Raw genomic sequence first — 13514 nt, forward strand, 5'->3', positions numbered from 1 at the left:
AGAAGCAAATAATAATGGAATCATTGACATGTAAAGCTGAAAAAGAAAGGGAGACCATCTAGACCAATCTACTAGGGCCCCCTCCATGTTAAATGTCGCTTACAGAGTAATATGTATCAAACAGATTATAGGAAGTCATCAACAGTAGATTGTAGTAGTGACTGTTGAGCTGAACAATATGCTTAATAAAACATAGGCAGCTGGGCTCAAACAAATGAGTTGTGCTATGTATTCCTGTAAAAAGGAAAATTTACAAAGGTAAATTTGGCCTATGGGGAAACTCCAAATATAGCTATCAATAAGACCTTTAGAAAGATAGGGAATGTGAACCATGTTTTCATCCTCAGATAATAATACCCCACCTGATAGTTCATCTCTAGTTGTGATTCTTATGCAGAAAAATTTAACATATCTGAAGAAGGAGGTGGGGACTCTCTCATACCCCAATAGATCACCAATAGACACTTCTATCTACACCTAGGCTCTTCATAGGCTTTGCATACTGAAAAGCAGAATTAGACAGCCAGAATATAAATTCAGGAACTGTTCCTTTTCACTGTTTTCCAGAGGAGAAACAGAAATGTTATGACCTTTCTTAACTGAAAACACTTTAGTAGGGAAACTTTTCTGTAACAAAGGCTCCCTATAGCATGTGTACCCATAATGATATACACGCATGCAGGATTAATCATGCTACAATTGATACACTGTATGTTAAACAGCTAAAATCCCCACATGTAATATATTTAATGTAGCAAATCTCTGACAATTAAAACTGAATGTAGGCATGTTAGATTATCTGGAAGAGTAACAAAAATTATTAATGAAAATAACATTGATAAACTGCTGGTCATTTACTATAGAATATTGTTTAATATACCATACCAATGGTTTTCAACCAGTGTGCCTTGAATGATGCTCAGGGGTGCCACAGACAATACTGGCCTCTGTCCCTCTTTCCTTCCCTCCTCCCTCTGATGCCATATCGTGTCTCAGCCTCCCAAAGGCTTGCACAGCTGTTGTGTGCGAATGGTGCCTCTGGGGCTGGCCAGGGGGTGCTTCCCAGGCCCCTGTGGGCAAGTGTGAGGAGGCATTCCTCTTTGGGGCAGGAGGGCAGGTCAGAGACCAGGGGCAGCAGCTGCTTGGAGGACTCCCAAGGAGAGAAGGAGGCTGAGGGAACAATCCACAAGGGAGGGTGTTTGAAAAGGGGTATGGGGCTGCCAGCTCTGCAGGCAAGGGGTGACCTAACTGGGCTCCTGAGCCCCACAGGGGTGCAGCAGAAAGAAGGTAGTTGGTCAAAGGAGCCATGGACCCAAAATGGTTGAAAACCTCTGCACTTGACAAAGGTTAACTTTTAACAATGGGCTTTCAACTTCTATGAGCATTCCTGCATTTAATATCATCTCTACTACATGCTGCATACAAACCACCAATTTAATTTAAATCTTTTCAATATATTATATAGCATGAGAAAATCAACTTATTTTTATCTGTTAGATGATCAGGAATGGAAACAGGAAGAAGAGACAAAGGACAGTATTATTCACCACTGGAATGAAAGTTTCTACAAAGTCCAGCTTCTTATTTTCCACCCTGCTCACTTGCTGCTATGACATCACTTACTTACTGAGCCTAAAGCAACTGAGTTAATATTTGGCAAATATGAATGATCAAAAAGTTACATTTGGCTACACATAATAAGAAACTAGATGTCTTTTTAAAAATTGCCAAAATAAAACCGTCCAGATTTTAATTAAAGCCACATACTTATGACATAAAGCAAACTTCTTCCCCAAAATATAGTGTATGTTAAGCCAAAATATCAACTGGAATTAAAAGTGGCTAGATTTAATGAACAACAGAATATTGGTAGACTTTTCTCTGTAGCACAAGTAAAGGCTCTGTCAACAGATATGCCAATGAAGTCACTGCTTTCCACAAACCTCTAGGGAGCCACCATTCCTTTGTCAAAACAAATACTTGCTTATCTAACTAATCAGTAAGCCCTGCAAATGACTTCTGCTAAAAACAAATGCATATATAATAGCCTACATTCTAAGAACTGCAGATGGCCAAGCCTAAAGAATGGAGGACCCTCAGAAATGGAGTGGAATGTAGGATATCATCTGTAGATGGAGGGAACTGCCAAAAATCACATGTCCCCTTCAGCAAGCAGAAGTGTCTTTCTGTTCAAACTAAACACCTTTGGATCCAAGCAGAATTCTGCCCTCAAAAGTACTTCTGCACAACCTGATCCTATGTAAGCCCAGTAAGAATTAAGTCTAATTGGATTCAGTTGAGCTTACCCCCATGGAAATGTGAATAAGGCTGCATTGCTACTCTGTTTGCAGACATCTGGGATTTCGTTTAAGGATGCCATACTGTGATGAAAAATAAAACTGGACAGAGAACACAAGGAGGGGCAAAAAACTAACCTGGTACCCAATATTTTTGAACTTGCTATTCTGTTTGATAGATGTCACGTTTTCTAAGCTTTGGTTGCACTATTTTGTTTATCTGGGGAAATATAACCACTGTTAAGTAATTATGGTGCAAATTGTGATTACACAAGTGCCATAGGTACTTATGGGATGTAATTAAAGACTCACAGCTTCCTCACCAGCTCACACCATTGTAGAGTATTAAAACACTTTTTAAGTTCCAAGAGCAGCAAGGCTTATCATGCATTGAACAGCCATTTCAGAAACATTTGCTTAAATATTTTATTTATTTTCAGGTTGTGGAGATCCACTGTTCATCCAGACTCTATAAAATAAATTGTGGACAGCATTGTCACTATTCCCACCACCATCAGACTCTCTCCTACCCATTACTCACAGACATGATATCACTCTTCTGGCACAAGATACAAGCCTGTGAGAGCAGCACACTAATCATTAAATATAGTCGGGGCACCCATTTTATCATGTGGAAAAGCTCAGACTTACAGATAGCTGTCTGGTTGCACAGAGCTGGCATTAGCTCTATGTAGTTCCTTTTAAATCCTTATTTTAATCTGCTTGTTAACATCTAACATCTACTACTGTAATGCAAACCATGTGGCAATGCCGGTAATGGCAGTTTTTCTAAGAGCCAAATGTCATGCCAAAAGGTTTAGCTCAACCGCCCTCAAGTCAAATGTAGCATGATGGCATCTGAAAGCACTGACTAATCACACATACAGGTTGTTTTAATGTTGTAAAAAAAATACATTTAGATAAAACCATAATACCAATCAAGAACGTTTCCTGGTGTACCCACTCTCTGTTAACAAAGGGATGGGTTTCACAATAGCATTTATCAGTACAGTGGTACCTCAGGTTAAGAATTTAATTCGTTCCAGAGGTCCATTCTTAACCTGAAACTGTTCTTAACCTGAGACACCACTTTAGCTAATGGGGCCTCCCGCTGCCACCAAACCATTCTGAAGCAAAGTTCTTAACCCGAGGTACTATTTCTGGGTTAGCAGAGTCTGGAAGCTGAAGCGTCTGTAACTTGAAGCGTCTGTAACCCGAGGTACCACTGTAGTAGTACATGAGGCTTGAAAAGCTGAGCACCAGATTTTTGAATCATATTTTAAGATAAACCCTAAACACTGGCATGCCTATTATAGTACTATAAAACACATGCATTGTAATACATTATTATATATCATCATAAATATTAGTAGCAAATTCATTATCTGAGTGTCCTTATGTTGCCAGATCAACACCACCTAGGTACAAGAAATAGTATCAGCAAGCTTGGAGAAATACCAATGTTTGCAGAAAATAAATAATAATAATAATAGGGTGAAGGACATAAAATGGGGGACAGGGGTGGAGGACCAAAACAACCCAATGAAAAGTGAGCATGTTAATTATTGGAAGAAGGAAATCTAAATTGACTATTGGGGGGGTCAGGGGATAGAAAAATCAATAACATACATGAAATGGGAAACCTCCAACCCTCAGACCAAATCTTGGCCTGCCAGGAGGTAAAATTTGGCCTACAAGGCATAAAAAAAATAAAATAAAATATGGCCACCTGCCAATCAACTGACAGCACTCTGATGGGAGGGTGACATCAGCTAATGGGCAGGGGGGAAGGTTTAATTTTGTGTTGGTAGTGTATGCCAGTTCCCCTGCTGGGAGCTGGTACATGCAGCCAAAGCAGTAGGATTTAACCCCTGTTCATCAGCTGATGAGAGCTTTTAATCCCTCCTCATCAGCTAGGGAAAGGGGGTTAGATCCCACTGCTTTGTCTATACATGCCTGTTCCCCTGCTGGGAACAGGTGTGCTCAGCCAAAGCACAACGCAGGGTATTTGAAAGCCTGGCTTCCACAGGCATCCAGAGGAATAGAGAGGCTTAACCTAACCTTCAACTTCCTTCTGTTAAGATGGAAACCATCTTCATGAAGGGATTCTGCATCACAGATTACTCATCCTTCCACAACAGTGCCAGTCATCCAGGACACTCTGCACTGCCAAGTGTTCAGTATAGGGCACTCCTTAGCATTGAAACAGAACTCCTAAGTCCGCAATTCTATTGTGCATAACCTTTCTCCTTAAAAAAGAAAGGAATTCAACTGAGCTAATACTTAAGAGCTCAAACTAAATAAATAATTAAACCAAATTAAGAGACAAGCATAACTATAATGATTTAATTAAATCTGGCATACGGGGGGAAATGCTTGAGAGAGAAAGACGGCTTTGATTACACCAATTTCCTAAATGGAAAACAATACAATCATGGAAAAGAGTTGTGGATCCAACTTTCCTGTAACAGCCAAGATGAAATACTCCTATACGAACTTATTAAAACCATTTGTGAAGGATTAAGGACACACAAATATAGAATTCCTATATTCTTCAAATATAGTAACAAGTGGTAGGAACCAAATCTCTAAGCTGTTGATAATTACATTTTTGCACATAATGAAACATTAGCTTGGGAATTTGCTTTGAAATTATCATTAAACACAGTCCTTGGCAGACAAAAATCTGGAGCAAATAACATGAGAATAAATAACTGAAGTTCATTCCGGCTAAGTGGAAATACAAACAGATGGTTAAGTCTACAACTATTTCAGATTACTCGCCAAATCTTTAGGGGAGGCCAACCACAACGAACTAGTTTTGAAGGAAGTCCATTGAAACAATTGGCTCAATTATGCACTTTATAAGTGTTGCAGCTCAGTCTGATACATGCTAGGTGTAAGTTACCATGCACTCGTTTTGCTTGGTAGGTAACTAGTCACGGGTTTCATATGCAGCATAAATTATATAGAAAATTGCATTTTAGGTTTGGACCACAACTGAGCAGAAAATGAGCTTAGTAAACATCAGAAGTATTACTACTTCCTTGTGCCAACCGATATCAAAGCAAAATAGGGCCACTGACAAACAAGCATGCTTGAGAGATCGCTCAGTTTCGCAGAATTACAACAAAAAGGTTGAGGGGCTCACCAAAAGGGGACCCCCCCCAAAAAAAATACCCCATGAGGCTAAATTATGCTCAATGAGATGCCCAGATGTCACACGATGCTGAGCGTTAGCTGGAAGAGAAAGATAGAAAACAGGGTAGAGCATGAATTGGCCTGCTTTAGTTCCTATGATAGTTATGATAGCACAGTGCTTCAGAATAGATTGGGGGTAGGGGGCTACATTGCACAGCTAAAAGTCATGCTAGCATAACTGTTTAGTTGAATACCTCCTAGAAGTAGGTGTGGCTGGCTGACTAGTACTCTGAATAGAATAGCTGCTACTGGGAATGGGGGACCAGGGTATACTGCAACATTTTGTTTTGGGTCCAAAGTTGTTCCACACTACTACTACTAAAATCAGTTAAAATTGACTGCTATTTTTAGTAGCATCACTATATACAGTGGTACCTCATGTTACATACGCTTCAGGTTACAGACTACGCTAACCCAGAAATAGTGCTTCAGGTTAAGAATTTTGCTTCAGGATGAGAACAGAAATCGTGCTCTGGCAGCACGTCAGCAGCAGGAGGCATTAGCTAAAGGTTAAGAACAGTTTCAGGTTAAGAACGGATCTCCGGAACAAATTAAGTACTTAACCCGAGATACCACTGTACAATGCTTTACAGAGTAACATGGAGACAGGTATCTGCCAAGAAGCTTAAAATGTTGACAGTAAGCAAGAAAACAGAAGGAAGTGTGGCAACAGAGGTTAAGTGTAATAAATTGATTACTGTGAGCAACTGCAGCACATACGCTTTATTTCAGTGAGGAATAGGCTTCACAGTAAAGGCTGGTTTTGAAGAAGCATTTCAAGAGAGAGCGAGAAGTGGCATCATGTAGGCGTTCTCCAAGTTTCAAACTATTAAGGGCAGCAATAATTGAGCAAGGTAGTATAAGGGAACAGGAGACTTCTGGGAAATAAGGTCAGAAAGACAGAGTAGGGCAAGGCTATGGAGAACTTTGAAAGTAGATGTGACTAGTTTGTGTTAGATGCAAAGGAAGGCATTGCAAGGAAGGATCTGAGAAGGTGCATCACATAAACCAGTTAACAAGAGAGGCAAATATGAGTGCAGAGTGCTGCACAGAAATAAGAAAATTCACTGTGAAGAAAAATAATGAAGAAGATATGAGAAAAAATATGAGAGAGCTAAGGAAGAAGTGTGAAAACAACCCTGTTTTGCTCAAGGATGATTTTTCTTTTAAAAAAAACAACCTGCCTGTAGTAGGGTGCTTTAGGTCAGCCTTAACATTACAAAGAAGCAGGTAAAGGAGTACAAGTCACTTGCACCAATTCTTTTTCAATTTATTTTAAATATTTCTTAGCCACTTTCCTGTTAAAACAATATCCAAAATGAGTCTGCATTCCAATTCTTTGGAATGTATGCACTGGCCCTTAGTCATAAGATAGTATTTCTCTCTGCTTCTTGATAAATGCTTGCCAGGAAACAAAACACTGGGAGTATCGCACCATTTCACAAGTTGTCCAGTAACAACAGTTAAGTGGAGGCAGTGCTAAAGCTGCCGATTTTTTCACTCCCATCTTCTTCCTATTCCTCTCTCCATGGTTGAGGAGTTCCATACTTAAGATTCTCCAATTATCCTTGCCAATGCCATCCTGAGATATCAAGGTATTGTGCAAGGTGTTTGTTAAAGATTGTTTCCATGATACTTTTAGGCCAATATTCCCAATGCAGCAAAGAAAGGTTTAAAATATGAAGACCAATAAAAGAACACTCTACAACAGTAAAGTATTCTTATTGCAGTTAATTAAGATGGATGAAGGTTTCTACACAAAGTTGGCACAGCTATATAAAAGCTAGTTATCAGAATAAAGATACTATTTCTGACAGTTAAAAAAAACCAGATTGTCAGGTGCAAAAGAAAAGAGGGATTCTGCACCTTTCACATTTGTTTAGAAAGACTGGATTTCTAAAAGTTGTCCCATCCTTTTATAAAAAGCTGCACATGCTCTAATTCCCTTTTCTATACAGCTCTTGAAAGACAAGGACTCTTGCCTCCTTTGCATTTGGTGGCATCTTCCCCAAGCATATGTTCCAGAGTGCCAGCTACATAAACTCTGTTGCAGTAAAAACAAGAGCCTTGTGGCATTTTAAAGGCTAACCAATTTATTATGGCATGGGCTTAAGCTTCTGCGTTCACTTTGACACATGCATGAAATGTTATCTTCAGTTGACAGGAATAACCACAAATACAAAAATAAGGAGAGAGAGAAAATAAGATGGTGAGACCATCATGACAAAGAAAAGTGAAGCTGCATCCAGCCTGTGTGGCTTTTCCTCTGATAATGGCCTTGTCTATACTCCTACAGGAAATGTATTTTCCATCACTAGTTCTGAGCAGCAAAAGCATTCAACACACACACTCTATGGACAGTAATTTATACGCTAAAAAGATTGGCTAAAGTTTACAGGTTGCTGGCAAATGTTTACTTCTTCTGCAACCTACCTGTTTTACCAGAAAACATAGTTTGCACTGATGTATCTAATGACAACATTGTATTTCACTGTGCAAAAATATAGTTGGATTGCACATAATGGTATGAACGCACTCATAAACTATGATGGACTACAGCTCTGACAATCCTAAACACATTATTGCAAATACCTCCTATTCTGACATTTGAAGCCTACTCTGAACTGTGTTCCTTTAATTAGCCTTCTAAACTAATGTCTCCTGTTTCTCCAAAAATAAGGCATTTTCCCATAAAACTGATCTGGCTCAATGCCCAGGAAGGATAATAATCAGTCCTGGGCCAGTGACAGCTTTGAGGTCCACAGGCTCCCTGGGAGCACAGCAGAATTAGGCTCTTGCTTTCAGGCCTATTCCAAGACATTAGAATAATATGAGGAAACTTCCTTTGATTATTGTTCTGCTGTTTTTCTGCCAAATGATGATAGTGTGTGAAAGTCAAGCACCCTGGAAGTTTGCATTAACCTTTTGTTCATTTTATACTCCCTCAGAAGTCTTACTGACCTTGATGGTTTCACAAAACAGTTTTCTGTTATATTACAAAGAGAGCATAATTTTACATAAACATTGCATAGATGCTCCAGAGCTCAATAGCTTGCAGAGAGAAATATAGGCATGGGAGCTAAGCATTGGTTTCCAAATATGACCCAGTGCACTGCTGGTTCACACAAAACGCTAAATCATTGTTTAACACTACATACACAGCTTCAGGTGAACTAAAACTAACTTACTGGAAGCCTGCAGTTGTGCTCATACTAGGTTTGGTACAAGGAACTGAGAATAAATGTCACCAACCGTCACAATTTCTATGATAAGAACACAAACCTCAGCAGCTGTGAGATAAGCATTTCGACCTCTTGAATTCTTCTGCTGCTCAGATTTTAATCTCCTCCCTTTGCTGTAGTAGTAGCAGCAGCAGCAGCAGCAGCAGCAGAACAGAGGTATCTCCCCTCAGTTACAGCAATGACCACGGTGCCAGAAAAACTGAGAAATGTAAAACAACAGCACTGGGGAAGGAGCAGAAAGATCCGTCCTTCACTTCAGCCCAAACAGCAAGGTGAATATGCAGATAGATGGGTGGTAGCAAGAGGAGTTTCAGTACAGTGGGTGGGATGGAATTGGTTTGGGAGTCTCACAAACATTCGGAAAACAGCTGGGTCTGACTGCATGTCCCAATTGGGAATGTAATGGGTTCAATATATCTTAGATTGCCTCAAGAAGGATAAGCTGACAGGGAAAACTGACAGGGCAAACAAAAAAAAATTCCTTCCAGTAGCACCTTAAAGACCAACTAAGTTAGTTCTTGGTATGAGCTTTCGTGTGCATGCACACTTCTTCAGATACACAGTGTATCTGAAAGCTCATCCCAAGAACTAACTTAGTTGGTCTTTAAGGTGGTACTGGAAGGAATTTTTTTTGTTTTGACTATGGCAGACCAACACGGCTACCTATCTGAAGCTGACAGGGATTCAAGGAAAACAGGAAGCAATTCACTAGAATTAAAGCATCTCCAAATTCCCATGTTAAAAAATGGCTACTGAGCATTTAAAGGTATATTCCAAGTCGCACTGTACCTGATAAATCTGTTTAGAGACTATTGAACAGGAATTCTGATCTGCAGATAAATTTCCATCAGAGATTACTAGTTTGAGTTTGGCATTGATTTCAGTGAGGTGATGGTATTCCAATGGCTCAGGTGTGTAACCTTCACCTGGTGCTAGCATTGTAGTTGCTTCTTCCTAGAAAAAGGAATAACGAATTAGTCACACTATCTGGGAATATACTAGGACCGAAAAAACCCTGCCATGTTATTTTTAAGAGAAACAGATTCTCCTCAGCACAAATAAATGCAGATCTGATACGAAACCATGTGTGTTAAAATTTTAGTTCATCAAGCAACATCTCATAACTTTTCATAAAAATACTGATTATACATAACTTGCATAAAGGATAGGGGCAGTGCTTTTTTTATAGGGAAAGAAGGTACTGGTACTGCTCAGCAGCAAGGGGGTTGGAGGGGATGCACTCTGCACCTGTTCAGAGGCACGCTGCATCGCCGCTTGGGTGTCGACAAACAGGCCGACCATAAGAGGTCCACAAGTTTTGAGAACGGTTTTGCAAGGTCACCAGAATAATGCTGATTACTGGCAGGCTAGAGGCTCTTATTCCTAAGAGTGCTTGGGAAAATACTAATTATTTTAAATTTCATTATAAAGCAAAGAGGAGACAAATCCCAAACTATTAGGTACTTACGTACAAGTAAGATAAAGAAAATTAATTTCTTCTTGTAGCCACTTTTGTAGCAAAAAAAACCAAACAAACAAATCACTATTTAACTCTCACTACCCAGTACTCAGAAAATGTCAGTGTACAAAGGGCAAAGCAGTAGTGCTTGCATGTTACCAATAAGCATCCACACAGATGCAAGGTTCCACTCCATGTAAAATTTTATGCCACCACTGAAAACCAAAGAAGATTCCAGCACTGCACTAATCCTCTGAAATGGAGAGTACACACTACTGTTTTGGATCAACCTGGATGAATATCTGTGTACCTGAGTTACTTGAAGTTCACTGCTCTCATCTTCAGTATCTTTCAGCAATTCTGACAGCCTCTTCTTATCTTCCTCTGGCATAACTACTTGGTTAACTGAATCCTTGGCCAGCTGAATAAAGAAAGTAATTTGGAAGCCTGAAGCCATTGAAGACTGATGATGGAATGATGAGATTTTAACCTCCATTATGGTTTTATAGTCTTTTATTATGTTTACATATTTTATATTTCCATTTTTATTATTACACTTATGAATGAAAATAAAATAAAATAAAAATAATTTTAAAAATAAAATAAAGTCCAGCTGCTGCTAGCAAGCCACCCACTGCAATACTGTATATGATAACAAATGTGGTGGCTTATGGAGAATACTTTGAAATCTTCACATTTTTTTATACAGAAGGATATGTATCAACAAATCCACCTGAAAGGACAAATGGGTTTCAGATAATTTTATCAGAAGGTGAAAAATTTTGCACAAATAATGGCTGACCTCAATGCTCAAAGAACCTATGCCATTCACAGCACAAGCAGAAGAAGAGTTTGGATTTGATATCCCGCTTTATCACTCCCCTTCAGGAGTCTCAAAGTGGCTAACATTCTCCTTTCCCTTCCTCCCCCACAACAAACACTCTGTGAGGTGAGTGAAGCTGAGAGACTTCAAGAAGTGTGACTAGCCCAAGGTCACCCAGCAGCTGCATGTGGAGGAGTGGAGACGCGAACTCGATTCCCCAGATTACAAGTCTACTGCTCTTAACCACTACACCACACTGGCAGTAGCCGAGGGCCAGAGTACACATGACTGTAGCAAGCCAGTGACAGATCAAAGGGTTATGTGGGTGGAGACTATTCAACCCAATCCTTATCTGCTGATCTCTTCCCCGCAAACATATGCACAGAGCTGCTTTTGATCCAGGATCATTCCTAGTCCTGCAGTGCAGTTGTGCGGGAAAAGGTCTCCATGGACACAATAGGACAGGAAAGGGAGAGGTAGGGTAAGGGCTTCAAGGATAAGTCTACTACCATCTTGTGTAATTAAGCCCTTAATGACACCACAGATCCACGATGACATGGAATGAAGAAGGTGTAGAGAGAGAGAGTTTTTTCTCCTTCTCCCATCCAATGAAATGGAAAGGCGGGAGAATCAGAGAGACAAGAAGTACATTTTAACACAGCACATAATTAAACTACAAACTTCATGTGGAACCTCCAACCTAGACAGCTTGAAAAGGTGATTAGACAAATCGGTGAAAGATAACGCTATCAATAGCTTCTAGTAACAGTAACCATATGATACTACCAGAATCAAAGGCAATATATCTGATTATCAGTTGCCCTGCTTCTAGGCTTCCTCAAATGATCTGGCTGGCCCCTTTGGGAAACAGGAAGTAGACTAGGCAGGTTTTGGGTTAGATCCAGCAAGGCTCTTTTTAAAACATAACTAGACCATTGGCTCTGCACTGCCCACAATGAAATTTATGTGAAACTGATGTTCCAGGATCTGAACAAATTCCATACAAGTCTTGTGGCAGGGCTATCTTCCACCACACCACTCACAACTTTTAGGTATAAGAATAATCGTAAGTTGTCTTTCCATTTCCTGACAGCAGAAAAAAACCACAGGCATAGCATTAGAAGAGCCTGATAGTACAAAATAAACAACATGGGCTCCATAAATGCCAGTTCAATAGATTCTATTACGTTTTCCCAGCAATACATGATTTAGCTGAAGTGATCAGCAATCTAGTTATCATCCTTTTCCTAAAAACTTCAGGCAGGCTATATATAGGATAACCTTTGTAGCAAAGTTAATCATCCATTATTAATTTCTAAATGAGTAGCATGATGAGACTTGACAAAGAGTTCTAATCCTGTACTTTGCCATGCAGACTGTTAACACATACCTCTATGTTCTTTTTAACAAAATCCGTTTTTTTACTGTTTGTTTCACTTTTCTTAGTCATCTTTTCCATTTTCTTTATTGAGCTTCTTGTTTTATCGTCACCTAAACAGCATGCAATTCAGAAAAAAAATTCTAAAAGTATAACTGGGCAAATTAATAGTTAAAAAACAATCAATTCATCTAATTTACCCTTTCACTATCTACAGTACACAAATATAATTCAGTATTATTCCTTTCAGACTATATTAATTTCAGCAACCTTTCAAAAATATCACTAATAAAGTTAGATGGATTTCAGTGCAAAGTCATTTGTTACAGTCATGCACAAAATTTTCAAGCAACTAACTATAGCCTAATCCAGTAGTTCCTAAACTTTTTGGGATCACCACCTCCTTATCCCCAATGCCCCCTCCTATCCTACCCTATAAAAAGCATTTCTTAGAATAGTGGTTTGCACGACTTACTAAGGAAGATAACACGATAAAATTCAAAACAGTAACAATTTAATTGCACATTTATGCAAAACCCAATTAAAACTATTTAGTTTAAAATTAATTCAACAAAACTAATGAACTTGATCCAGTGATATTTATCTGATAGTCATTTACACCTCCAGTGCCCCCTGCCACCCCCCTTGTCTCTTAGTGCCCCCATTGGTAATCCCACCACTTTGGGAACCACTGGTCTCATCCTATCTATGCCTGAAGTTACCGTATTTTTCGTCCCATAGGACGCTCCGTCCCATAGGACGCACCTAGTTTTTTTGGGGGGGGAATAAAGGGGGGGAATTCTTTATTCCCCCCCCAAACCAGGTCAGGGAAACTGAACCAGGTCAAGGAACAGCGGGATGGCGGCGCTGCGCCTCCCTGCTGCCCCCCGAGCTTGTGGGGCTGGCCGATGTCTGCCCGGCGCGCAGGGCACTCTGCTTCAGCATGCCCTGCCCGCCGGGCGGCAGGCTGCTATCCGCAGCGTGGGGAGCCCTGCGGGGAACTCCTGCAGGGCTCCCCACGCTGCGGATGTCTGCCCAGCGCGAAGCTGCGGATGTCTTCCTGAAGCCTGGAGAGCGAGAGGGGTCGGTGCGCACCGACCCTTCTCGCTCTCCA

The 13514-nt window shown here is 40.1% G+C and overlaps 1 protein-coding gene across 2 annotated transcripts in view; it reads right to left on the bottom strand.

Moving 5' to 3' along the window:
- FSIP1 (fibrous sheath interacting protein 1) overlaps positions 1 to 13514 on the bottom strand; it is a 74957-nt gene that overhangs the window by 48002 nt on the left and 13441 nt on the right. For both annotated transcript variants that reach the window (XM_083744686.1, XM_083744685.1), the window contains exons 8-10: positions 12413 to 12513; positions 10510 to 10620; positions 9530 to 9694 (exon numbers count right to left, since the gene is read on the bottom strand). In XM_083744686.1, coding sequence (XP_083600812.1) covers positions 9530 to 9694; positions 10510 to 10620; positions 12413 to 12513 — 377 coding nt within the window. The remainder of the gene's footprint in view (positions 1 to 9529; positions 9695 to 10509; positions 10621 to 12412; positions 12514 to 13514) is intronic.

Source organism: Podarcis gaigeae (genome assembly GCF_964106915.1).
Source record: "Podarcis gaigeae genome assembly, chromosome: 1".
Lineage (NCBI taxonomy): Eukaryota > Metazoa > Chordata > Lepidosauria > Squamata > Lacertidae > Podarcis > Podarcis gaigeae.